General features: G+C 66.8%; 1 protein-coding gene across 3 annotated transcripts in view; it reads right to left on the bottom strand.

Moving 5' to 3' along the window:
• Positions 1-1,698: 1,698 nt before the first annotated feature.
• The window catches only part of ZNF516 (zinc finger protein 516), a 58,730-nt gene continuing 34,172 nt past the window's right edge, over positions 1,699-26,256 (bottom strand). For 2 of the 3 annotated variants that reach the window (XM_036010142.1, XM_036010143.1), the window contains exons 2-6: positions 21,905-23,804; positions 6,529-7,914; positions 3,987-4,092; positions 3,234-3,303; positions 1,699-2,177 (exon numbers count right to left, since the gene is read on the bottom strand). In XM_036010142.1, coding sequence (XP_035866035.1) covers positions 2,118-2,177; positions 3,234-3,303; positions 3,987-4,092; positions 6,529-7,914; positions 21,905-23,627 — 3,345 coding nt within the window. In that variant the 5' untranslated portion in view covers positions 23,628-23,804 and the 3' untranslated portion in view covers positions 1,699-2,117. The remainder of the gene's footprint in view (positions 2,178-3,233; positions 3,304-3,986; positions 4,093-6,528; positions 7,915-21,904; positions 23,805-26,256) is intronic. The other variant, XM_028524213.2, reaches the window with a different exon arrangement.

Raw genomic sequence — 26,256 nt, 5'->3', positions numbered from 1 at the left:
CTCCGCCCACAGGCCCAGGCGCCGCCCCTCCGCCCACCAGGCTCCTGGGGCAGGAGTCTCCCAGGCCAGCGGGCGCCTGCACCCCGCTCCGGAGCAGTGAGCACGGGCACAGCACCCCCGCGTGACTCTGGGTGCAGAGTTTCTTTCCGTGATTTAAACACAGAGACAGACAGGATGACGTCACCAGCCCCTGGGCCTCCCTCCACTGCCGCCGTCCGCGCTCGGCCGAGAGACGGAGAGCCAGAAAAAGCAGAAAGGGTCGTGCTGGGGAAAGCGGCGGAATGACCGCACAGACGTGGACAGGGAGGCCTGTGGGTGCCGAGGTGAGCAGAGGAATGTGCGACTTCATCCAACGCGACCTTGGGGGTGGCCGCGGGTCGCCCCGCCCTGTCTGCGGGGACACTCCCGGTCACACCGACGCGCCCGGCCGTCTGGTGCACGTGGGCGTGAGGGTGTCAGGAAAACAAGACCTGGAGGTGCACACCCACACACGCGTGTCAGTGCGGTTGCATTGTTTCCGAGTGTTGCAAAGCTGAGCCGTCAAGTAACGTCAGCTCAGTGGCGAGTAGCGTCCAGAACTGAACGCTGACAACAACAGTAATAATATAATAATTTGACCAACCATCAGAACGAGAATACCACACTGGGGGGGGGGGGGGGGGGTGTTTAAATAAGTCTTTGTATCAGAAGCCCGTTTTTCTACAAAAACTGCGCTAACCCATCATGGTATGAAGTAAACTGTCGCTCTCACCAGCATCAAAGGTTAAGGATAATTTCTGTACATGTAAAATTATTGCTTTTTTGAAAAATATATTTAGCATGCCCGTTTTAATCCATTTCCTGCCTTTACAAAATTTCACAATTAAAAAAAAAACCTAGTAAAGCTTTTGCAAAAAATTTCACAGAACATTTCCATTCAAGGCAGCAGTAACTTCTGATAATGCATAAAATCCCATGTGCAAAGACCCGAGACGCTCAGAATGTCACCACCGCACAGAGGGTCGCGGTCCCAGGGAAAGCAAGTATTTCCATCTGTGGGATACAGCTCTCACTGCGGATGCTGCGAGGTTTAAGACCCTCCGCTCCGGGCCGTGACCCCACGGCAAAACCGCGCATCCGCGTGACCGAGGAAGAGGTATATAGGGCCGTGCGGCCTCCACACCCGGGCCGGGGCCTCCCCCTGCAGAGAGAAAGTGCCCCGCCTGCAGAGGGCGCCAGGCCCACGAGGAATGCACAGCGACTCGCCGGGGTGGGGCCGGGAGGGGGGCGGGCAGGCGGTCCCGGAGCACCAGCGCCCTGGCGGTCAGGCCCCCGCGCCCGCCCAGGGGTTGTCCTGCGGGATGCAAAGGGCCCGGTCGGGGGGCACGGCAGCCGGACCACACGTCAGGACGGGCGGCCTTCCTGCGTGCGCGGTTTGCAGAGCGCAGCCCTGTACAAAAGGCCCTGAGAAGAAACAAAGGATCCCACTCTGCTTAGTGTTCGACTAGCTCTGCTCCCGAGGCTGGACGGGCCCCGCGCCGTGTCCTCGCCGCCCCGGTGCTGAGCGCAGGCGTGGTGGAGGGGGGGGAGGGCAACGGAATGCGCAGGGCCTCCGGGCGGTGCGGCCGAGCCGCGGAGCAGCCAGGGCCCCTCATCTGCACACCCCCCACCCCCCAGCCCGGCTGCAGGCCACCTCTGTCTGACTCGAGCATGACGGAGGCGGGAGGGGCCGCAGGGGTCCCCTGGTGTCAAGCTCAACCCCCCTCCAACAGTTCCGCCCACGCGGCTTCGCTCAGCCGACAGGCGCCAAAGGCCCTTTTCCAGTGTCTCCCACCGCACGGGAGCCCGCGCCCTCCCTGGGCCCGCCCACGCCCCGACCGGCAAGGGAAGCGTGGGTGGGGTGCACGTGTGTGGGCGGAGCGTCCGCACGGGGCCTCCAGGGCAGCATCTGCACTGCGGCCACGCCTCCCACCGGAGAAGCCGGCAGGCACCGCGGTCCAGGGCGGAGGTCTCGCGGCGAGGGCTCCGCCCCTCTTCCTCCAGAGGGTGGGCCAGGGTCACTGCCGGGAGGCTGCTGGGACTTCGGGGGCACCGCTAAGGGCTGTCACAGGGCACAGGGGTCCGCGGGCAGCGTGTCTCTAGGTTCCCTTCCGGAGAGGCACTGTCGGGGCGGCGTCTGGGCTCGAGGGGTCTCTCCCCTGCGAGAGAAAAGGAGACAACAGGAACGTCATTTCCGCCTTCTCGTCTCCAGGCACGTGTTCGCTGGGGAGCGTCTCACCCACCCCCGGGACACAGGCCGCGGCCAGCGCGGAGCGGCCCCTCGGCCGGGACCCCGAGGTCCGCTGTGGCCCCCGCCAGGCGCAGGACAGGCGGTGAGCGCACCTGCCGCCCCCAGCGGTGGCTGGGCCGTCAGTCCCGGGCCGAGGGGACGGCCGGGCCGCGCTCTTGGGGCCACGACGAGAACGGCAAAGGAGGCCTCTGAGCAGCTCTGCAGGGAAGGCCGCGGGCAGCCAGGAGGCGGGGGGGGGGGGCGGGGGGGGGGGTCGGAAAAGCAGACTTCCACGAGCAAGGCGGGTGCACGCGGGGACCGCCCCGAGCGAGCCTGGGTCTGGGGGACGAAACCCGAGCGGTGCGCCCCGATTTCCGTCGCCAGCCGCCACGTCGCAGAAACAGAAGGGCCCCCTTCCCACGTCGAGGAGCCACGAGAGGAGAGAGCAAGGGTGGGCCCACGGTGTCTGCAGCACGCTCGCGGGCGGCAGGGGAGGCGGCGCTGCTGGGCTCCGGCATTTACGACCTGAGGACGGGACGGCAGGTGCGGCCCGCCCACCGTCGCCGGGCCAACCCTCCGCTGAAGGCCAGGTCACGCCACGCTGACCACTGGAAATGCGCCTGCACACCCAACGGTGCCCTTCCGGAACGTTCTACTGGTCCCGGGCGGCCGCCACGCTGTGCGGGCAGGGAGTGGCCTGCACACGAAGGCCACACACGCACATACACACGGGTGTCCTGACACACGGCTGTGCGGTGGAGTGTGCGAGACCCACGGGACACAGACACGTGAGGCGGGACTCCTCAGACATTTCCAACGGAGCAGCCCGGGAACCCAGGGCTGCAGGGAGGGGACGGAGGTGCCGGCTTCCCGAGCAGACGCGGGCCACTGGGGCGTCCCGGCTCCTGGTCCCCGCAGCCCCCGCCAGCACAGCCGAGACCTCACCGCGACCCCGACCTGCGACCACAGCCATCGGAACACCTACCTGTTTGGGGGCGTCCGCAGGGGCGGTGAGCACTTCGGCACCCTGGAGGCCGTCGGAGTCGAACACCCCTGCGGGGACAGGGGGCGCGTCAGCGGGCGGGGGGCACGGGCTCCAGACGCCCGGGAGTCGGGGCTGTCACAGATGGAGCGCTCTGGGGGGGGTGGGGGGACAGCGGCACCTGACACAGCGTTTCCGGCACACTCCCTGCCCGGGCGGGAACCCTGCCTGGGGCCTCTGCCCTCCGCACCCAGCCAGGCCGCGGGAGGGAGCGCGTGACACCCTGAGCCACCGACTGTGGGAAGGCCCCTCCCCCTGCGTCACCTGCCACTCGGCCCCCGTTGCTTGGTCCTTCCAGGTCAGACTCGCTGGAGTGGGGCCCCTCACACTCCGAGCAGGGGCCCTCCAGCCCCGCCCCCGATCCCTGGGGTGACACGGGGCCCTGAGCCCGACTGGGTCTCGGGTCAGCGTGTCCCTGAGAGACCGGGTCCCCTCCCTCATGGACGGCTCCGAGGGGCCAGTGACCCCACAGGGCTGGGGGGGGGGGGCACAGAGTCATTAGCATATTCATTTCGCAGGCGTCCGTGTGCTAATTAGAACGGGACACTTGCACATAGGTTTGTCCCAAATTAAACCAAAGGGCACTCGGGTGCAAAGGAAAACCGCTTCAGGTGCTGCCTGGGGGCGCATCTGGCGTGTCCCCGGGGAAGGGGCCGCGCCACCGGCCCCCACAGGGGCAGGGACAGGGCGAGCGTACCTGAGTGGGCCCGCAGGTGCGCCCGCAGGTGGCTGGGCTGGTGGAAGCACTTCCCACACTCCACGCAGACCAGGTCTCCTTGGCGGGCCTGCGTCCGGAGCGCCCCTGGGCGGCGGTGGCAAGGGGGGTGGGGGTGGAGGAGAGGAAGCCATCGTTAATCCGTCTGATGGGTCCCGACGGGAGGCACCCCAGGACCCCACAGACGGCCGCCAGCCTCCCCCAGGCTCCACTGACAGCCTGGCGCACGCAAGGCCGAGCGCAAGCGGGCGTTACGGTGAATTAAACACCTCCCCCCCAGGTGCGCCTGCACCGTGGCTGTCAGGAGGGTGGGGCTCCCAGCAGCTGGCCTCAGGCAGGCTCAGCCAGCTGCACACTGGGCGGTCGGGGTGAGGACGCCCAGCCAGACTCAGAGCAGCCGGGCCGGGTCCTGGGGTGCCGCTGTGCAGAGCCATGTGCCGGCTGCCCAGCCACGCACACCCCACCCACGGGCCCTTACCTGGGAGCCCTGTGCTGCCCCACAGAACCCACGGGGACACCTGGGCACCCGGGCCTTATGTCCCCTCTGACCCTAATGGATGCGGTGCTCTGGCTGGAAAGGGGAGGCAGCCCCTCCTGCGAGGGCAGGGCGTCTCTCCGAAGGACAGGCTGGTTTCCAGGGAACCGCAGCCCCACAGGAGCCCCCTGAGCTCACCAGGGGCGCAGCTCAGCGGGAAGACGAGACGTGCAAACGCTGCCCAGAAAGAGCGGCCCCTGACGCGGCACGTTTGAAACGGCGCCCACGGCCTGCCCATCTGTGGGCCGGAAGAGTCCCAGTGAGACCGGCTGAGGCCCAGCCGCTCCTCTCCGGGTCGGGCGGCCTCCACAGACACAGCGGCAAGGGGCCTGCCCTCACCAGACTCCTGCTCGGAGAGCCGGCAGAGCGGTGCGCAGACCGTCAGGGCCTGGCCTGGTCTCTCGGGGACCTCCTGACCTTGCACCCCAGGGGGCAGGACAGCCAGCCCTCCATGTCCTCGGTGCCCGGTCACCACCACGCGCCACCGTGCCCAGGGGCCCCTCTGCCAACTCGGCGACTCCGGCACCCGCCTGGGCCTCTTTGTTAGAATCTTCACCAAGCGCATGGGTGTGGGGGGAGCTCAGGGGACTGACCCTTCTGGGGGTGCGTCCCAGGCCCCAGAGTGGGCCTGTGGGCTCCCTAGGGCGCCCCCCCATTCCCCCCAGTCCCCTCCCCCAGTCCAGGCGCACTCATCCGGTTGCTCTGGCAACTGCCAAACAAAGCCTGTCTCCCAGGAACCCCCTTCCTTCGCAGGTGGGTCCCGGAAACTCTCAGCTCGGACAGCGCCTCGTCCCCACGCCTCCTCGCTGCCCAGGGTGCGCCCACGGAGACTGCCCAACCGGCCCGGCGGCTGCCTCCACGGGCACCGGCTGGCGGTGGTGCCAGGCGGCTCGGCCCCCCGAGCCTGGAGCTCCCTTGCCCCCACTACACCGGGTCGGTGCTAGTGCTCCAAGGCCGTCTGCCAGCTGGCTGTCTCCGCCCCACGGGCCCCCCCACTCACCGCTCTCGTCCCCCTCACTGTGCACGCACCAGCGTGCACGCTTCCCGGTGCGCCCCACCCTGCCGCGCTCTCCTCGCTTTTCAAAGGAAGGGCCCTCGCCCTGTGTGGTCACCGTCAGTCTGCCCGAGCTGCGGCGAACCTCTGAGTTAACCTCCAGGGCCGTGGACTCGTCTGAACTGAAGGCAGCCTGGCGAGCTCACCCCGGTTCCGAAGCCCCAAGAGAAAAGCCAGACGTGAGGCCCGCCCCTGTCTGCCCCGTCCCCTCACGCAGTGGACTCGGGGTGCCCCCCTGCTGGCACGGCTTCCCCCAACGCTGAAGCACGTCCCCCCGAAAGTGCTCCCAGCCCCCCTGCACGGAGAGGGGCCGGCCTCCGGGGCCAGTCCACGGGAGCCCTCTCCGAGGGAGTACAGAGCACGCAGGGGCCGCCCGGGCGCGGACTCCCGGGCACGGCGCCCTGGGGGCCGGCCGGCTGCTCGCCGGAAACCCTCGGGCTTCGCCGGGTGCTTGGGCGCGCGCCCGAGCAGCCCGCGGGCACCTGCTGGCGCTCCTGCCCGTCAACCCCGTCGGCGTCCCGACTGCGGCTCTGGTGGGGGCGGACCCCACAGGTAGGTGGGGCCTGTCTTCCCAAGACCTGGCAGGAGTGGGCCCCCCGAGCTTGGGGCCGCACGTTCACGGCCTGCGAGGCTTCACTGACTGACGCAGGAGGACCGACACGGACCGACACACGTGTGTGCACGTACTCTTTAATCACACAGACGTGCAAAATGGAACTTAGCAACAGTGAGCGTCGACCAGAACTCTGTCTGACCCGACAGAGACGTGGAAGTGCCCGCGTGGGCGTGGACTTCCCCTGGGGCATCCGGGGGGGGGGGGGGGGGGGGCGTGGCCCTGCGGCCTCCGGTCAGACACTCCCGTCCGCGGGCGGTGTTCCCCACAGTGGGCTGGCCAGGGCGGGCAGGCGGGGGTGGGGGGGGCCGCGCCCCTTACCTCTGTGCTCCAGCGCAGGGCCCTCGGCGCCCCAGCTCTGGTAGAGGGTGGCGAGGTCCTTGGGAATGTAGGTCTTGAAGAGGCTGAGGATGTCCAGGCGCTTCTCGGGGCCCTCGGGGGCTGGCTCCTGCTTGGCGGCCTGCAGGGCGGGCGGGGCCGCGTCCCCCCTGGGGCCCTGGCCGGCCTTGCAGGGGGTCTCTCGGGGAGGTAGAGGGGGGCCCCCGTCGCCCTTCCTGGGCGGCGGGCCCTGCGGCTGGGGGCTCGGTTTGGCTTTCAGTGGGTCCGGGGCACCGTGCTTGCTGGGGGCGCCCAGGCCCGCCCCCGCCCCGGGGCTGACACACCTGTCCCCCGCCCGGGCAGTGACAGTGGGCGTGGGGGTGGCACTTCTGCTGAAGCCACCTCCCGCCGAGGGCGCGGGTCTGGGGCCCGGCTCCTGCTTGGGCCTGGGCGGGGGCGTCGGGGCCAGGGCCCCCAGCTGCTCGGGGCCGTGGCCGGGCCTGGTCTGCCGAGGGCCCTCAGGGCTGGCCGCCCAGAGCGCACAGGGGCCCCCAGGCGGGCCCTCCCTGCTCTTCGACACGCCGGTGGCCTTCGCGGCCCCGCCCAGGGGCGAGGAGCTGCCTCTGGGCCCGGGTGTGCCGCCCGGCACCTGGGTGCGCGAGAACCGCGCGACGGGCAGGGGCTGGCAGTCCCTGCCCCCGAGCGCAGGCGGGGGGCCCGTGCGCCCGCTGCGGACGAGGAACACCAGGCCGTCCCTGACGCCTCTGTGCCCGTTGGGCCGCGTCCACTGGGGGGCCGCGGCGCTGCAGCTGACGCGGTGCCAGAGGCGCTTGTGCATCCACAGGACCTCGGGGTAGTAGGACTTGTGGCTGCAGTAAGGACACGGGTGGACGGCCAGCGCGGCCTGCGGCGAGGAGGCCGGCTCCTTGCGGCCGCGGTCCTCGCGGGTCGAGCGCTCGCTGAGGTCCAGCGGGGCCAGGTCGGGGGCCAGCGCCCTCGTGCCCCGCCCGGGGTGCTCCCTGCTGTGCAAACCACACGGCTGCTCCTTCGGGCGGCTGGCCGGGCCCTCGGGCCAGCGCTGCCGGGCCACCCCGTCCACGTGAGTCTGGTCCGCACCGCAAGGGGCGTCTGCAGGGTCCCTGGCGCCGAGGAGCTCCTGCTTGGGGCGGCACGCCGGCACCCTCGGGTCCGCGGAGCATCTCGGGGGCTCCGGCCTCCTGGCCGTCTCCCTGCCGCGGTCCTCGGGGGCGCGCACAGAGGCAGCGAGTTCCAAGCAGAGCCTGCCGGGGCCGCGCTCCGCCGACAGGGCGTCCCCGAGGCTGTGGCCTCCGTTGGAGAGCGAAGGAGAAGCCGCGTCCTTGGAGAAGCAGCAGCCGCGTGACTCTGCCCCTGAGGATCAGACGTGAAACGTGAAGTTAGCATGTCTGTCAGCACAGAACACGGTTCAGGAGCAGCCGGGCGCAGGGCGCAGCGTGGGCGCCCGTCGGGGGCCCCGCCCTGCTGGGTCTGGCCGGCTCCCCACACAGCCCCCCTCGCTGCACACGCAGTGCACACCATGAAAGCACCGCAGAGGGAGGTCGGTCTCCGTGACGAGGAGACGGCCGAGCCCCAGCTCACGTAGCGACATGCACACCACACGCAGCCCCAGCAGCGGGGACGACGGCAGCAGGGACGACAGGGGGAGTGGCGGGGGACACGAGGGCCCCAGAGCACGGTGGAGACTGGTCGTCCCAGAGTCGAGTGCGTGTGCTCAGACACGCGTGCCGTTCCCGGGGCTCCTCCCCGAGGGAGTGCGCACAGGACGCGGGTCTGCACTGCACAGGGCCGACACGCAACGCAGCCCACAGAACCCCGCAGCCTGTTCACGGCGACAGCAGCACACGTGAACGCCTCAGGGCTCGGGAGTCGTACTCTGACTCACGAGAAGAAAACCGTTACCCGTTAAATACTGAATTTCTGACCAAAAGAAAGTTACACCGGAAACCTAAAGCTTAAAACCTGGGGGGAAATTTTCCAAAAGCTTTCCTCTTCGGTGACCGCAAAAGCCACATTTTAAGGGCCAACCCAATGCCCGGTTCCACCCGCAGTTTCCAGCTGCCCCGCAGCACGGCCCCGCTCGGGAGCCTGGGACGCACTCACTGCTTCCCCGTGTCACTCCGCGGCCGTGGCCGACGTTCCAAACCCGGCCCGTGGGCGAAGCAGCACGGCGGGAGTCCGTGCTCAACACCACCGTGCGGTGTGCACCCCACTCTCCCCCTCCGGGTCTAACAGCAAGTCCCATCGGGAGACACGCACACAAGCGTGAGAGTGAAGAGAAACCACGAGTGACAGGCCACGAGCCGTGTCTGGGGGTCGGGGGGTGGCTGCACCTCCCACGGGGAAGAGAGAGTGGGCACGAGGGCAGCCCCACGAGCGGCAGTCGGGCCGGCGCTGAAGGGCGGGCGCTCCAGGCACCAGGGCTTTAGACGCGGGCAGGGTGGCGCGCAGGGAGGACGGGCCGAGGGCCTGTCCCGCACCCTCCTCACGCGGGCGAAGGGGGTCGGGAGCCGCCGTGGAGCCCGGCCCAGGGTGCCCCAACGCACTCACGGCCACGGTGCGCCCTGCACGGGGAGCCCCGCACGCTCCGTCCGGGAGCAGAGGAGGGCTCGGGACCAGGAGAAGCACCGTGACCCTCCAGCACAGCCAGCACCTCAGGCTCTTCAGCGGCTCCGTGCTCCAAACACACCACACCCAGATTCCGTCTGTTTACGTGGAAACGAGAACGGCCCTTAAAAAAAAAGCTGCTTCACTAGCAGAGTCTCCGGAGGTAGAGTCAGGCGCCTGTCACCTGCAGAACGAAGGCCGCTGCAGAGGGACCCGTCTGCGCCCCAGGTGCCAGCAGACGGCCGCAGCACGGGCGCCATGCACGCGCTCCGCCACCAGGTGGCGCCGGCGCCCGAGGCGTACCCGCTCTGCCCGGCGCTGCGTGGGTGGTCCCGGATTCCAGCAGGGGAGGCAAGAGGCATCTCCGAGCAAACGGCAGGCAGTCATTAGCGAGAGACAGGCACGGAGAACTCGCTTTGCCCCCGGTGATTCAGCCGTGCGTGTGCTTCTGGAACACAGCCTCAGGCCGCGCACCGCCTGGACCACAGCCCACCAGGGGCTCTCACTGCGTCCTGCTCTGGGCCCTGCAGCTGCGTGGGCACTTCCAGGGCTTTACCCTAAGGACCCACTGGACGTGGCAAAACCCAATGTGGACGAAACGCCACGTCTCCGTGCGTGCGGCTCTGGGGCCGGCACCGCAGTCCCCTCCACCGTCCAACCTTTCGTACACGTGTTCAATTTATTGATCCGGCAACAGCCCGACAGTGCTTTGGTGGCTCAGTGGCCGACCTGGGAGTGTTTTCCAGCCGGTATTTTTTCTACGTTGCTCTCAGAGTGAAAGCGCAGGAATGTTCCGGGGGGTGTGGGCACTGTCCAGCCTGAGAAGGCGGGCCCGCAGTCTCTGGGGGCAGGTCTGAGTCCCTCGTCCCAGGGCCACTGCCGATGCCGCGTGGAACCCCCCCCCCCGCCCCCAGTTTACCCCGGCTGGGGCACGTGCCGTGCTCAGCAGGTGGGGTCTGCACCTGGCACTCCGCCCTGCACTCGAGGCGCCGGGCACCCACGGGGGCTGGAACGGCGTGTGAGGGGCAGGGGGGAGGGGAGACCGCTCCTGCAGCCAGCTCGTCCCGCTGGTCGGCACAGGCGCCCTGCCCGGGGGCGCGTGCCACTGTGTCCCTGCACACACACAGCTGCGTCAGGACAAAGACCACTCTCGTTCCTCGAGTGCTGTCGCAAGTGTCTCCTGCCAGGAGGACCGAACGGGCCGGGCACGGCCACTCCTGGGCACACGCAGGGGCCTGCGGACACCTCGCCTACAAAGCTGACACTCAGTGACTTCCCCGAGCTCACTGGGTCAAATGAACGCCCCACCCTGCCTCACCCAACGGCCCCTCTCTCGGGCTCCAGGGACGCAGAGCCTGGGTGGTCCCGCCCCTGCCCCGAGGTACGTGGGGGTCACAACGCTGATGATGCTGTCCACAGAGAGGTGCCCCCCGCGGGCACTCTGACCCAGGTGGGCCAGGCCCGTCTGGCCGGGAATCTCACCCACCCCTGAACGCCAGGCCCCGGGACCTTTGAGCCTCTCCCGGGCGTGACCATGTAAATGAGCACAAAACACCTCGATTTCCTGCCTCTCCAACACGACAGGTTCAAACCAGGACACGAACACCGTGGACACTACCTCGGGAGCTCCACCCCGCTGAGACGCTCCGTGGGAAGAGATGCCGTGCACGCTGCTCAGCAACCTAGGCAACGCCCCCCAAACCCCCCACGGAGTCTCCCTGCGACCCGGGCAGGCCGGCTGGGCCACAGTATGTGCTGAGCTGGGGCTGCAGTTCCGGGGCGCCCCATTAGATGCAGCAAATAAACAGGTAAAACCCGCACGTGCACAGCCTCCTCTGCAGGCATCCTCACTGCACTCGGCGTTCCCTCCCGTCTGCCCGGGGAGGAGACGCAGACGCCCCTTTGCTGCACGTCTTTGGTTTCGCTCCCGACGACGGGCGGCCGGCTCCGGCTCTGGCTCCCGCAGGCGTGGGAGCCTCGGGGAGGCGGCGCAGCGCCCAGGGCAGGGGCCGCTGGGAGGCCCATGGCACCGGCCTGCTCCGGAAGGCCTGTTTTCTCAATCACTGAGTCACGGCTCTATTTTGGGAAGGAGTTGCGAAATCTGGTTTCTGGGGCGGTTTTCCAGGAGCCCTTGGCTAAGCTGGAGCCCCGACTGCGTGAATTAGAGGTGCTCAGAGCCAAGGGAAGGGCCGCTTCCCATCAAGTCCTATTAGCTGCCCCCCCAGGAAGTGTGCTCGCGGTCCCCCCTCCATCCCTGCCCCCCACCCCAGCCTGGCGGCCCGCCCGGGCTGTCGGGGAAGGCCCTGCGGCCACCACGCCAGCCTGAAATAACCGGGGACAGGAGGCATCTGGGGCAAAGGCGAGGAGCACGGGGCCAGGGCACAGCGGGTCACCCGGCTGCCCGCTCGGCCTCTCTCCCCGGGTGAGACCACCGCCGGCTGACGAGGACACGGAACAGCAGCGCTTCCGGGCGCGGGCTGCGTGGCGGTTTCTGCACGGCCAGGACCACACACGCCCGGGCACTGAGGGCGGCCGTCCCGGGAGGCGGGGACAGCTCTCTGAGGGCACACGGGGTGGCCAAGGTTCCTGTTCTTTTCTGCAGGACGGCTCTAGTGGCACTCGGTTGTCTTTAACTTCATTCAGAACAGTTTTGTTAGACTGCACTGTGACAGCTGTCACATCAGCATGCATTTAAAAAAAAAACAGAATTTTGGTGAATTTCTGTGCAGCCATTTTAATATTGAAAACGGAAGAAAACATGCAACATTTTCGGCATGCTGTGCTTTACTGATTCAGGAGAGGTAACAGCACAACCGAAATGCAGAGGAAGGTTCGCACGGGGTGTGTGTGTGTGTGTGTGTGTGTGTGGAGAGGCTGTGGCTGACGGCACAAGTCAGGCGTGGTGTGTGGGGTGTCGTGCCGGGGGTTTCTCGCTGGACCATGACGCCCCACGGCTGGGTGGACCGACTGAAGCTGACAGCGACCCAACCGAGACACGAAGTGGGGACAGTCAGTGTTCTGCCACGTGGGAAGCAACCGACACACTCAGAACACCCAGATCAATGAAGCACTGTTGAAAATGAAAAGTGATTTTATTTTACGGAAAAGTCTGAACGGACTCAGTGGCCGACCCGGTGCTTGGAGGACAGACGCCGCCACCGCTGGGTCCCGCGCCTGCTGCGTGCTCAGGGCCGCCACCTCGGCCGGGGACCGGTCACTGTCCAGACACAGCCGCAGGCACGCAGCTCCTCCAGCTGGCTGCCGCAGCGAGCAGGGCGCCTGCCGCCATCCTCGCGGGGAGATCCCGGGCGCCTACCGGAGCATCAAGAACAAACGAGACCTCACAGAGGTGAAGGCCGCAGGCCCGTGCCTGCCGGAAGGCTCCACGCCATGCGGCCTCAGCTGTGCCCGCTTCTCAGTCCCCATCCAGGACAGGTCTCCCGCTCCCGGGGACCCGGGTGACCCCACTCTCCCTGCAAGCCCTGCCTCGGGGGCGGTGCCTCCAGGGCAGAAGGGCCCCCCCCAGCACACCATGAGGTTGCAGGCAGGGAGTGACGGGAAAGGGTGCCCCCAGCCTGCTCCCCAAACCCGGCTGTCACAGCAGCGGCCACCCAGCGCACGCTCGGCCTCCCCGTTGATTCTTCTCTGGCCCGAACGCCTCGGCCACATGGCCGGGACCCCAGTGCCCTCAGCTGGAAAGCTCCGTGCCCCCCACACGCCAGGGGCTCGCCACCACAGACAGGGCTGGGAGGGGACGCGGGCTGCAGAGGCCCAGCGGCAGCTCAGGGCGAGCTCCACCACCCGACACGTTGAGGATCCGCAGGGCCGCTGAGCCCCTCCTCCACTGTCACCGCCCAGCAACACGGCGCACCGCTCCCGCGCCGGCCGGTGGCATCTCGCTCAGCCCCTCGCTCAGCCCACTCACTTCTGTCTGCGGCTGCTCTCCTCACACACACACACACACACACACACACGTGTGCACACGGCCCCGCTGTGCCAACCCGCCCTCAGCCTCTCTGTCCCGAGCCCGAGCCCCACCCTGAGCCTCTGTGTCACCGAGACCAAGGAGTGGAACTCTGAGTCTCGGGCGCAGGAGAAATTCATGTGCACGCCGCGGTTCGCCGAGGGTGATGCGCACTTTTCTGGCCTGGATTTCCGAGGGAGAAGAAGGGTGCACGTTCCACAGGGGTAGGGTGCACGTTCCACAGGGGTAGGGTGCACGTTCCACAGGGGCAGCACTGACTCCACACCCACATGATGAAGTTCCCACAGATGCTCACGCTTACGTGTTAAAAGTGTAACTTCAGAAAGCAGTAACAACATCCGTGTGTTCACAAATAAACACTAACAGTCCTTTATGATACGAAAACCAAATGTCTAAATGTAAGTAAGTAAGTAGTGGAATCAAAAAATTAAAACGGAAGATACCTTGCTTGCAAACCTGGGCCGGAAACGCAGGTGCATGACACCCGGCCAAGTGCAGGGTGACCGGAGACACGCACGTCCCTGCTGCTCAGACAAGACGCGGCCCCCACCCCGGCCGACTCTGGAGGAAAGCGCACGCGCTCCCTCATCTCTCCACCCCCCTCCTCCAGAGTGAGGGGCGGTGGCGTCCAGCCCGGACCACAGTGGCTGGTAAGGATCAAACCAGGAGAGGAGAAGGGCAGGGCAGGGAGCCGGGCTCAGCTCGGGGAGCAGCGAGGAGAACACAGGGCCGGCCGGACAGCCTGGAGGCTGCGAGGCACACAGATCTCTCCAGGGCGCTCTCGGCTCGGCTCTGCTCTGCTCAGCTCTCAGCCTCCCGATGGCTGCCGTGGAGTCCCGACAGGGAACTGGGCAGGCAGGCGCTGGGGGAGGCTTTGAACTCGGAGGCCTCCCCTCCCAACGACTACTGGTGCTTCATCCGGGGACTCCAAAGGGCGGGCTCTCCCTCCCAGGTGGGCGGACAGCTGGGGTCCCCCCCCCCCCCGAGCCTCCACATCTTCTCCGCCCGTGAACACGTGGAAACCAGGCCCAAGTGCGGGTCCAGGAGCCCCGAGAAACCTGCAGGGTCTGGACACGAGCCTGCCTCCGCCCACCTGGGAGGCTGCAGACTTCTCCTCTGATGGAGGGTGTTTGCAGGCCACGCGCCCACTCCTCGCACACCCGCTCGGGTCGAGGACTCGGGCAGACGGTGCGCGAGCCCAGGCCGGGGCTCCCTTCCGGCGGCGGCCCGTCACACCCACCGGCGCCCTCCGTGACGGTCCATCCCAGAACGAGCAGTAAGCCTTTGCTGCTTCGGGCCAAGAAGTAGTAAAACTGGAAAGAACTGTTTTTCCTCCCTTTTCTGGTACAATTAGTTATAGTAACTTAGTGACTTTCAGTTAGAGAAAATACTGCATTGGAGATGTTATTATTCCTAGAAACAAAAATTCATAGTCCTTTTTACGCAATTACCGCTGTCCTCTGAGGTGCCGGGTGCCGTTCTGAAGTCCCCAAACAGTTGCATCACCTCGACCTCGGAAGAGCGCGGCGGCCCAAGGACAGGAGGGCGCCCCCCCGCAGGGAGTGGGAAATCCCACAATGCCGCTGGTCATCAGGGTGCGGAGGTCTCTCTGCCCAGCGGTCCAACACAGACATGAATTGTTTAAATCAAATGACGGGCAGTCTGTTGGTAAAGTAAGTGTCAACAGAACGCGGTCTTTTTTCGTTCCCCCCCCCCCAGTGCTCTGGAGCGCCCATCCCTGCGGGGGCCGCATCGCCCACTGGTCGGTCCCCCGGGCCCCTGCCTGCAAGACACTGGCCTGAGACAGTGGGTGTTTTTAAGGATAAGGAAGAGCGTTTCTTAGAGGAGCCTTACGTGTGGCAAAAGAATGACGGCAGAAGCAAAAACCCTGTAGCGATGACTCTGTTTCTAACATAAGGCGCCTCCGTCTTCCCTTGGGGAGCTCTACCACCGTGCCACGGTGCCGGGAAAGGAGCGGTCACTTTAACACACGGGGTGCGGCCAGCTGTTCGCACGGGAAGTGACACTGACTACTAAATAACACCGTGGGAGTCGACCCTGTGCTCCGTGTGCTCACGCCTGTCCAGGAAGCACAGGGCGGCCGGGTCACCTGAGTCTGGGACACACGACAAGTCAGCCTGGCCTCAGCTCCTCTCAGACACCCCGGGGGGCACGGCCGCACGATGCAGCCACAGGGGGCTCGTTTCCCGGACACCCCCCACTGACAGGAGTCCTGTGTCCCCACCAGCTGAGGCTGCATCTGGGGACGCTCACCTGCCCTCCCAGAACCAAACCCATGCTCTGAGCCAAGGACAGCAGACGCCGGAGCTGAGAAGTGACCCAGGTACCAGGCAGAGGGGCCGTGAGGGTGACAGTGGCAGGGCCCGGGGACGCTTCTCACAGAAAGAACCTTTCACTCGGCCCTGCCACGCCCCGCCAGCCTCACGCCACGCAGCCCATGTCGGTCACATCTCTCGGACCATGCAGTGCGTGCGCTCAAACCCGTGAGGCACGGGCAAGTCGCGGTGCAGGGAACCACGGTGACGAGGCAGCTCGCTGGCGACCTGGCCGTGGCTCCAACACTCAGCATCGGAAGTGACGACCTCCCGCAGGCTCACCCCGAGAACCAGGCGTCCCCGAAACGCTCACGTCAGCGCCGACCGCGGGAGCGGGCGGTGGTCTGGGTGGAGCCCACACCCCCCGGCAGACTTTAGGCGTTAGGAGTCAGGCTCGTGGAAGCCCGTCCCGGGGTGGCCAGCCCATCGGGGTTGCCCCTGAAGTGCCGTTTTTCACGACGTCTGTCCACACCCAGTCAGCGCTGCTGGAGGCCCCGCCACCCGGGACGTCTGGGCCGGTCCCCTGCCCACGCGGAGAGCAGTGGTTCCGCGGTCAGGAGAGGGGATGCGAGCGAGACCGGATCCGGCACGTTTCCACGGGAACAGGTTTGGCAGCTCACAGCCCAAGGGTCTCACTCGTCCGTGAAACTCCCTTCCCCACGTCAACACTGGCCCGTGGGACGGGGCCGGGAGACAAGTGTCCTTGAAGGGACTCCGCCACGCTGACCATGCGGAACCAGGCAGCGACGAAAGGGTGGCCTTCTCACCTCTGACCCGGACAAGGCCCCAGCCTTTCTGATGCTGGTAAAACCTGAATCAGAAACCACAATCCATTCCTTCGCTGGGCAAAGGATTATGCAAATACCAGCTCCTGTGAGCAGCCTGCGGAGGGAGGTGCCGTGAAAAGCTGGCCTCCGATTCGGTCCAGCACACGGGACGGTGAGAACCGAAAAAGAAAACACACCCAAATTTACCGATGAAAGATTAAAGCCCCGCCAGGGATGGGCACACAACAGACACACCCAGCTGACGGGACCTGGGTGGTGCTGGGAGGAGCCCGACCCCTGAATAACTCAGGGCCCCCCTGGAGCAGGGCCCCCCCCCCCCCGGAGCAGGGCCCCCCAGGAGCAGAGCCCAGGCGGAGGCCAACGCAATGCAGCCCACGGAACAGAGAGCCCCTGGGAGGCGGACCGGCCTGCGCTGCACCCCGTGGGGGCCCTGCCTCCCCAGGGGTTCCTTCGGCAGCCACGGGCGGGCGCGGGGGCTGCTCCCGAGCTCCTGGGCCGCAAGCCCACCCTTCCGCTCACGGAGGGCTCAGCCCAGGCAGGGGCAGGAGGGCCTGCTCCTCCTGGCAGCGGGAGCCCCCGGGCCCTGGACGGCCGCTGCCCCTCGAGGGACGCACCGGGACGGGGCCCGGGCCTCGGCTGGGGGACCTGCACCCTGCGGCCCCTGGTCCCAGTTCCAACTGCAGCGTCGGGAAGAGCTGTGTGCACAGAACACCCGGGATGCCAGGCACACTCGGGGACACGCTGACACCGCCCCCTTCCAGGGGCGTCACGGCCCCTCACTGTCACCATGGAAACGGGACTGAAGGACTTCCTGAAGACACACTGCTCCTCAGTGCAAAAAAAAAAAAATCACAATCCAGGCATCCAAGCTCACAGGCCTTCCACCCACCACGCCGTCCTTGGGCAACGGACACGCCGCTCAGCTCTGGGCAAATTATAAGACTTCCCCGTGCCTCAGTTTCCTCACTGGTAAATCGGGGGCCGGGGGGAGGACGAACATCTCTGAGCTCCCATCCCCCGGCCTGAGATCCTGTGATTCTACTGTATGTCAACAAAGAGCGGAGAGAGAGAGAAAACAAAGGAAGCATTCGGGTTCTGCCGGCAAACCGAAGCATCTGCGTGGCGCTGGCTCCACCGCACCGAGTGTGGAGATCCCGTGTGTGTGTGTCTCAGCGCCGGGAGGGAAGCCCCAAGGCACAGCCGCCAGCGCTGGCTTCCCCGGACGATGAACTGGCTCTGGAGGGCAGGGAGCGGGTGCTCCGTCCGAGCCGACACGGGCCCCGCGAGCCACCCACAGACAGCCGCTGGGCGAGTCGAGGCAGGGAGACACACGGCCCGTGGGGACCCAGCACGCCTCCTCTGGCCACAGTCAGAGCGCGCCGGGGTGGCTGCGTCACGGGAACCGTCCTCACCGGCCGGTGCGTGCGGCACGGACCAGAGCCGCTCCTGGCTGCCAGGACGCTGACGGGCCCACCGGCGCTTGGCGCTCGGCGCTCCACGGCCAAGGGCGCCCACGAGCTCTTCCTGAGGAACTTCGCCGCGCTTCACGAGGAGTACGGATCAAACCCCAGGGTTCCCACAGGGCTTCGTCTGTTCCCCTGGTCCCCACCGAGCCAGCACCTCCGTCCTCGGGGCGGGGCCGAGCCGGGAGGACCGCGGTCCCGTCTCCTCCGGGGGCACGTCGCGCACGCTCTTCTGTCCACGACCGGGAACCTGCCCGCCCCCCCCCCGGCCCACCCCGGACTCTGCCGCCCAGCGCATCCTCGCCGCCAGCCCAGCCCACACCCCACGCCCTGACCCCTATCAGCTGGGTTCACCCTCGATCCGGCCACAACGGGTGGACACAGAGAGACGCACCCCCCACAGTGTCCCCGCGACCACGCTCTGCTGTAGAGGAACAGCCACGGCGTCCAACCTGGACTGGCTGCGCAGCCGAGCGGCCTCCCCTGCCAGCCAGCGTGCTCTCGGGGACACGTGGCCAGGCCCAGGCACGCGCCCAGGGAACACCGTTCTGGAACCAAAGACGGGAGGTCCCCCGCCCACTGTGCTGGCGCGGGTGGCGGGGGGCAGGGAGCGGAGACTGGCCGCAGGGGCCCTGTCTCGCCCCCCGCCCCCCCCCCCGGCCCACGCTGTCTCTCTCTGGCACGCGCCGCTCCCCCCTCCAGTGGCATGGGGGCCGCCACCCTGGCTCCGAGCTCTCCACTCCGTCGGGCTGAGCGGCCCAGTCTGCCGTCCTCCTCGGTCACACACAGCCACGTGCTTGCAGTGTCACACGACATCCATGACCACAGGGGTCTCACCAGTGAAGGCGCGGTGGTCACCCCGAGGATGCACAGAGGGTGAGCGTGGCGGTCTGCGGATCTGATGGGACGGGAGCTAGAACCACAGGACATGGCCCGAACCTGGGGCAGTCACACACACTCTAGCGGAAACGACACATTGACAACCCGTAGAGATAGGCTCGTGGGAGCTCTGCATTGGGCAGGCCCCACCCCTGGGTGCCCCCCGCCCCAGCAGGGCCGTGGGAAGGGGCTCCTCACAGAGGCGCCCACCCTAAGGGCATAGGCCCCGCGAGAGGCAGGGCCTGCCCGGGGTGCCCAGGGCCCTCCCACCATCCCCGAGTCATCCCAGCTCTGTGAGCAGGTGCAGCTCGGCCCGCTGGCTCCAAGCCGCCGCTCCTGTCCCAGCGCTGGGCCCCGAGGGCCCACACTCGGCCGTGTGTCTGGGGACACTGGTGTTTGTGCCCCTCGGGGACAGGCCCTCGGGGCCCCCGGCCCTGACGAACAGAAGTAACCGTTGGGAGCTTTCTGCTCGGCCTGCTCGCTTTCCCGACGGAGGGAGGACTGACACTGGACGTGGCAGTGTGTTTCAGGGACGGAACTCGGTCCCCAGCTCCGCCCTTCCCATCAGCGCCCAGTGACCGGAGCTGCCGGGCCCGTCGGCTGTGGACACAGAACCCAGGGGACAGCCGGGGCCGGCCGGGAGGTAGGCAGCAGCCTTCAAGGGGGGAGAACGTCGCGCAAACAGAGCCGTGTCTCCCGGTGACCCTGCCAGGGCACGTCCCCTCGAGATGCAGAAGCAGCGTGCAAACCCATTCCTGGGTGGCAGACACACACACACACACACAACCCCGGGGGGCGTGACGGCACAGCGTGTGCCGGAGGGTCACAAAGTTCACACACGCGTGCACATGCACACCTGGGTGAAGTGATGGCACAAGGAGGTGCCAGAAGGCCACAGAGCTCTGCGTTTCGCGGTCAAGGCTGCGGCCGGACCCACTGCCGTGAGGACGACTGTGGCCCCCGGCCCTCCCTGGCTGCACACCGGCTCCCGCACTTCCACCCGGTCGTCCCCCACAAGTTCCCTGAGAACTCCACGTCCCTCAGACGTTTAAAACTCCAAGCAACCTTCCAGCCTCAGCAAACGAGCGCCCCTCTCGCAGCTGCGTGGGCTCTGGGAGGAAAGAAAGGCCCACCACGGCACTGGGAGAGCACCCAGAGCACCCAGCCCCCTCTCCAACGCCGCCGCCGGCGAGGGTGTCCGCGGGGCACCAAACCCACGCACACGCACCTCCCTCCTCGAGGGGCGGCCGCAACTCCCCAACTGCGGCTGCGCCTGACCACCACGAGCCGCCGGGACTGAGAAGTGCGTGGCTTTAGGCGGAGAGAGACCGTCCCCGGGGCTGCAGAGTGACCCACGCAGACCGGCCACGCTCCTCGACGTTTTATCGCCACTGCTGCGCCACGAACCTCTTCTCCGAGCCTCTGCACGAGCTGCAGCGTCCCGTTCGCCCTGCTGTCGGCACGTGTTACATCCACCTACCGACCAGACCTCGCTACCAGTCCGCTGGGGCAGCCGATGTCTCAAGAAGCAGGTTACGTACAGAGAGCCTACGTACAATCCTAAGGAACGATAACCTTCAAAACTTAGTGACCTTGAGAAAAAGAATAGGGTCTAACTGATAGTGAAAACAATCGCATCTTTCTGACACCCTGCCGTTAAGAGTGCCGCCACAGGGTCAGCTCGCGGCTCATCATTTCTGACCCATCGCAGTAGTGGGGGCGGGTCCGAGAGCTCTTCCAAGCATTAAAATCATCCGTCTTCAAAGTGAAAATAAATGAGATTTAGGACCCGCCTAATGGGTTATCCCTGCCCCCAAAGAGCGGTCACAGTGTCATCAGAAAGTGAACAAATGAAATGCGCAGCTGCCAACATTTGAAAACGGGACGACCACCCACGGGTCACAGCTGGGGTCGCCAGGGCTCGCACGACAAACCGTGAGAATAATAATAATAAAAAAAGAAACCTCGGGGAGCAGACACCGCACGCCCAGAAGACGGTGACTCCCCCGCTCCCTCCTGCCGCTGACGTCAGAGCGGGGAAGGCGCCAGCGGGGCAGCCGCGCGGGGCGGGTTCTCGCTCCCCCTCACCCGTGTGTGCAGACACCTACACGTGGGCACTCCTCCCACGGAGCAGCAGGCCCCGCTGGAGGGACGGCCTCCATCAGCCCGGCCTTTCCGGCAGAAGCAACATCCACGGCCCCGCGCTCAGGGTGAAGGGGAAACCCTCCTGGCTACGTGCAGAAAGTCACCAGCTCTGTAACTTGCAAGGACTCCGCAAACACAAAACAACGAAGTCCCAAAAAAGGTTAAAACTTGTAACAAGTAGGAGAGGGCGCACACACTCGGCCCAGCATTCCGAGGTGTTTACACGGCTGCTGTCTGGAAAGCCACTTGCCAATTAGCTGTCTCCGCGCCCACAGGGTGCCGAGTCCAGGGGGACCAATTACAACCGAGTACAGGTCTGAAGCTGCTGTGCCCGGGCTGCCTGGCGCAGGGGGGTGGGGCAGAGCAAAGGGTGCGTGTGCACATGCGTGTGCACGACGCTGCGAGAGACGAAGTCTGAGACTGCAAAGGAAGAGCAGGGCACACCCCGCGGGTGGGCCAGCACCCGAGGTCCATCCAATGACTGACACCCCAGGGTCCATCAGCCCCACGGGTCAAAGGTGCTCTTGGCGCAAACACGTCTGGGCAGGGAGCGAAGAGGAGCCTCAAGGGGAGCAACGGGCATTGCGTCTGCCCCCGCCAGCCCGCCCGCATTCCGGGCCACCCGGGGCAGGCCCACCTGAGCCCACACCACCCGGGCAAGGGTCATGTGCTGCAGGACACTGAGCCACCTGGCTGTGGGGCTGGCTGAGCCCCGACTACCTTGGCACGGGTGCCTGGGCTCCTCAGCTACCTGAGTCCAAGCCGCCCACTGCAGGACCACCAGGCCCAGACCTCCAGGCTCAGAAGTACCTTGGGAAGGGCTCCTGGGCACAGGCCCCCCGGTACAAGGCTCTGAGCCAGGCACACCTGGGCTCAGTGATATCTGGGCACAGGGCCACTCAGGCATGGGATACCTGGCAAAGGGCTACCTGGGCAACGGGCCAGCTGGGTATAGAGCCACCTGGGTATGGGGTTACCTGAGCTGGGAACACCTGGGCCTAGGCCACCTGGGTTCAGAGCTACCTGAGCCCAGACTACCTGGGCATGGGAGACTTGGGCATCAGAACTACCCAGGCCTGAGCCACCTGGGTGCCAACCACCAGCAACCCCATGGCACAGGGCACAGGCACATGCACTCACCTGGTGCAACTTCAGCTGCGCCCTCCTCTCCGCTCTCATCCGCACCCTCCTCGGCCAGGCCCGAGCCTGGGGAGTCGGTGGCGGCGCAGGCTGAGCCAGGGCTGCTGGGCTGCGAGGCCGAGTCGCCCTCACTGAAGGAGCCTGAACGGACGCGGGCCACGCGGTCGCCGGGGCAGTCCTGGTCGCGGCGCACGCGGCGGTGCACGCGGGAGTGCAGCACCATCTGGTGGTAGGTGCGGAAGATCTTGCCGCACTCGAAACACTCGGAGGACTTGCCATGGCCTGCGGGGGTGGCGGCACGGCGGCTGGGGCGCGCGGAGGCGAGCCGGGGGTCTAAGGGCCCAGCCATGGGGTCCCCGGGCGCGCCCGTCCTCTTCCGCGGGTGGCCCTGCACACCCGGCTCCAGCTCGCGCTTGCGCTTCTCCTGGCTCACCAGGACGTACTCTCGCCGCTCCTTGTCGAAGGCCACGTCCCCGCCCAGCGCCTCCTCCCACGCCCCGTACTTGAGGTACTCGGCCAGCTCGACCACCCTGCCCCTGGTGGCCAGCTGCCAGGCTTGGTAGCTGTTGACTGGGTCCAGCTCGGCCACCCGCCGCCCGGCCTGCGCGTGGGCAGGCGCGTCGGCCCCGGCAGGCCGCAGGTTCAGGCACTGGAGGAAGAGCTGCTGGGAGTCCGCGGGGCCGGGCGCGCCCTCACCGGCCGGAGCCCGCGTCCGGCCCGCCTCCGCCCTGCGGTGGACGGCGTTGTGGGCGTTCAAGCTGTCCAGGTTTGTAAACAGGTTCCCGCACTTGGTGCAGATTTCGTAGAGGGCCAGGCCAGCCACGATCGCCTCCTCCTGCACCACGTTGTTGATGGTGGCGACGGGGTCCAGCTCGCTCCTGAGCCTGTTCTTGCTCGCCGCCCGGGGGCCGTGGGCCTTCATGTGGTTTTTCAGGAACCACGGCTCCTTGAATCTTCGGCCGCAGATGTGGCAGCCGTGGTCGAAGGAGCCCCTGTGCTTCTTCATGTGCGCCTTCAGGAACCAGGTCTGGCTGAAGGCCTGGCCGCACACCTCGCACGGGAACTCCCCGGGCGGCAGCTCCGGCTTGCCGTTCTCGGCGCAGGCCTCGCCGCTCGGCCCCTGCGCCGTGATGTGGTCCTTCTCGACGTGGCTCAGCAGCGCCTCCTCCCGGAGCGCCACGTAGCTGCACAGCCGGCACTTGAAGGGCTTGTGCGCCCGGTGCACGTGTCGCTGCAGCTCCTTCTTGCGCCGGAACTTGCTTTTGCAGAAGGAGCACTGCGCCGCGGCCCGGCCGTCCGCCGCGGCGCACGGGGACCCCTCCGCCTCCTTGCGGCAGCTCCGCAGCAGGATCTTGCTGCTGTCCAGCGGGGCGGCGCCGTTCAGGATCCTGTTGCAGGCCGAAGTGCTCTTGGTGGGGCTGGTGCAGCCGTCCAGGCCCTCGGACACGCGCGTCTCGCCGGCCTCGGGCTCCTGGCCCTGGATCAGCGTCCCTGTGCGGTGGCTGCGGATGTGGATCTTAAGGTTGCCCTTCTGGGACGCCCGGTGGTCGCAGTAGGGGCACTTGTAGGGCTTCTCGCCCGTGTGCTTGCGCATGTGCTGCGACAGGGAGCTCTGGAAGGGAAAGCTTTTGCCGCAGATGCAGCAGCTGTGGCTCACGGCCTTGTCGCCCCCCACCTCGGGGCCCCGCCGCAGCTCCGCCTCGGCCTCCCGGCCGTGCTCCATGTCCAGGACGCAGGCTCGCCCGGCCGGGCGGGTGCGGCTCTCTGTCGGGCAGGCCTGCAGGACCAGATCTTATCTCTCCATGTTCAGATGGGCCCCCTGCCGCCCGGCTGCAGACACACGCCTGCCACGGCCACACTCATGTCCTATCTGGAGAGCACCGTGGAGGGCAGCAGGCACCTGGAACAGAGCAGACGAGGAGAGCTTAGGGGGGAGGTTTGTGGGGGAGGTTTGTGGGGGGGGGCCCACCCCATCCACCACCGGTGGTCCATGTGGTCCTCCTCACAAACATCAGCCCGACCCTAATTAAAGAAAGGAGGCACCAATGAAAACCCAGAGATGTACAAAAATACCTCCCTTCCGAAGATCAATAGGCAAGTAATCTTCCATAATGATTGTGTTAAATAATTAAAATAAGCCGATGTAGATGCTTGTGCACTAAAATAACTTCATCAAAAGCACATGAAATCTTGAAAGGCTGGAGAGCGCCGTGGGTGTGAGGCCAGCCACAGCAGGAGGGGGGCGTGGGAGGGGGGAGTGGAGAGACACGTGGGGGGTGGGGGCGACGGCCAGGCCCGGGAGGCAGAGCTCCCGCTGCTGGCGAGCGAGCCGCGGGCGGGACAGGTGCGCGAGGCACGTCCAAAGGTGCGCGCGGCACGTCCAAAGGTGCACGGCGGGCACGAGAACTCGTCTCCGGCTAAGAACCAGGGCAAGTAACTCAGTGAACGGGAGGCAACGAGGTGCAGAAAGGGGACCCTCAGCTGCTCCCGGCTCTGCGCCCCGAACCTGCCGCCCCACCGACACCACCTCAGCTGTGTGTGGCCACGAGGCCGGCAGCAGAGCGGGCCCAGGCCACACCCCCTCTCAGATGAGGTGCAAACGCTGGCGTGCCTCACAACGCCCGTGCACCCCGGTCCTGTCCCTTTTCTCCCAAGCCCCACCTCCGTCCTGCCCCCAAGAGCCACCAAAGCTCTGGCTGCAGGCGCAGAAAACCCAGCGGACCCCAGGTGGCCTGGCCACCCCTCCCCAGGCCAGCCCCCACAGCACCCCCCCAGGGAGGCCAGGTCCCCTCCCCCCCCGGTGGCAGTGCACGCCGCACTGGGTCATCTCCGTCACCCTCAGGGCAGCCCTGGTCTGAGCCGCTCCCCCAAGCGACTGGGCAGGTCCAGCGCCCCACGCACAGGCCAAGGCGACAGGGACCGGGGCGCCCAGGGCTGCACCTGGCACCGGTGGGCAGCCTCTGTGCTGTGGGAAGCCCAGCCAAACACCTGCTAACCAACCACCAAATGGCCCAGGCGGTGCACAGGGAGAGCCCCCAGGTGCGGTGAAACCAGGGACCGCCATCGGACTGTGACACGTGCAGCATGAACAAATGAGCCGACCAGAACGCACGTGAGAGGGGCGGCGTCTTCCAGGGCAGTGCTGGGGCGCGTTAAGACTGGAGGGGGCGCCCCTGCGGCCCCCCGGGACATGGCTGCAGGTCCTGCTCTCTGAGCAGACGTCTCAGCGTCGCCGGTTCGCGGGTGCCTGGACTTTCATGCAGAGGCACCGGGTTACACCGTCTCTAGGAAGCCGCAGAAGGATGCTGGGTTTTACAAACTTACAACCTCGAGTGCGCGGAGGCCTCGGGTTTGGGGCGCACGGAACGCGAGGAGGCCAGGCGCGTCGGGTTTCGAAGTGGACGGGGCGCGGATGCGGCTTTCGAGTCCGAAGAGCAGAGGTCCTGCCCCAGGAGAAGCTGGGCCGTGGCTCCCTCCCTGCGCCGGCAGGTCCGTCCCACCACACGGCCACGGGGCACACGGCCACAGGGCACACGGCCACGGGGGCAGACACGGAAGGGAAAGCTGAGGACAGGATGGAGGGGCGCAGGGCGTGTCGCCCACACGCCACCAGGGCGTGGGGACTCGGGGCTCCGTTCTGCTTCTCCATTCCCCCGAGCCCGTGCGTGCCGTCCAGGGGAGAGGCTGCCTGCCCTCTCCGGACGCCTCCGCCCGCCGACCCGCACAGAGGGGCAGTCTCCATGGGAACTGTGTGCTCCGAACCAGCTCTCCAGGAGGCTCCGTGCTCTCGAGCTGCCAGGCACGTCGGGGACCTGCATGGTCCGAGCGGGGACTCGGGAAAGAGGCGGGGAGCCGCGCTGAGCTCCGTGTGGAGAGCGTGGAGCCAGCAGGTGTGCACGGTCCTCCCGACAGACGGGGAGCCGGAACCAGGCTCCGCCCATGCAGATGGAACCAGGCTCCGCCCACGCAGATCCACGGAAACGCCCCTTGAAACCGGGTAACGGACGCCGCCGACAGGAACACCTCTCCGTGGCCTTTCAAGTTCATTTAAATTCTTTCCCAGGCGGTTTCGGTCTCGGCCCGTCTCGGGCAGCTGTGCATCGTTTGTGACGATTCCACGAGGCAGACGACGTGAGCGTAGGTCCTCCTGTCCCAGGGCCCATTTCAGCCCCAGAACACTGGACGGGAGGTGACCCCCAAACTGGGAACGAAACACACGGTTAGTGCTCCACTTGGGGACCTCATCTGGGCGCAGAAACCCCAGGAGCTTAAGGAGCGCACGGAGGTGAGTTCACAGCCGAGACACGGGGGGCGGCCAGCGGCTCTGAGGCAATGTTAGCCCCCCCAAACCC

Source organism: Phyllostomus discolor, chromosome 9, assembly GCF_004126475.2.
Source record: "Phyllostomus discolor isolate MPI-MPIP mPhyDis1 chromosome 9, mPhyDis1.pri.v3, whole genome shotgun sequence".
NCBI lineage: Eukaryota > Metazoa > Chordata > Mammalia > Chiroptera > Phyllostomidae > Phyllostomus > Phyllostomus discolor.
This window is presented reverse-complemented; position numbering and strand designations above follow the sequence as displayed.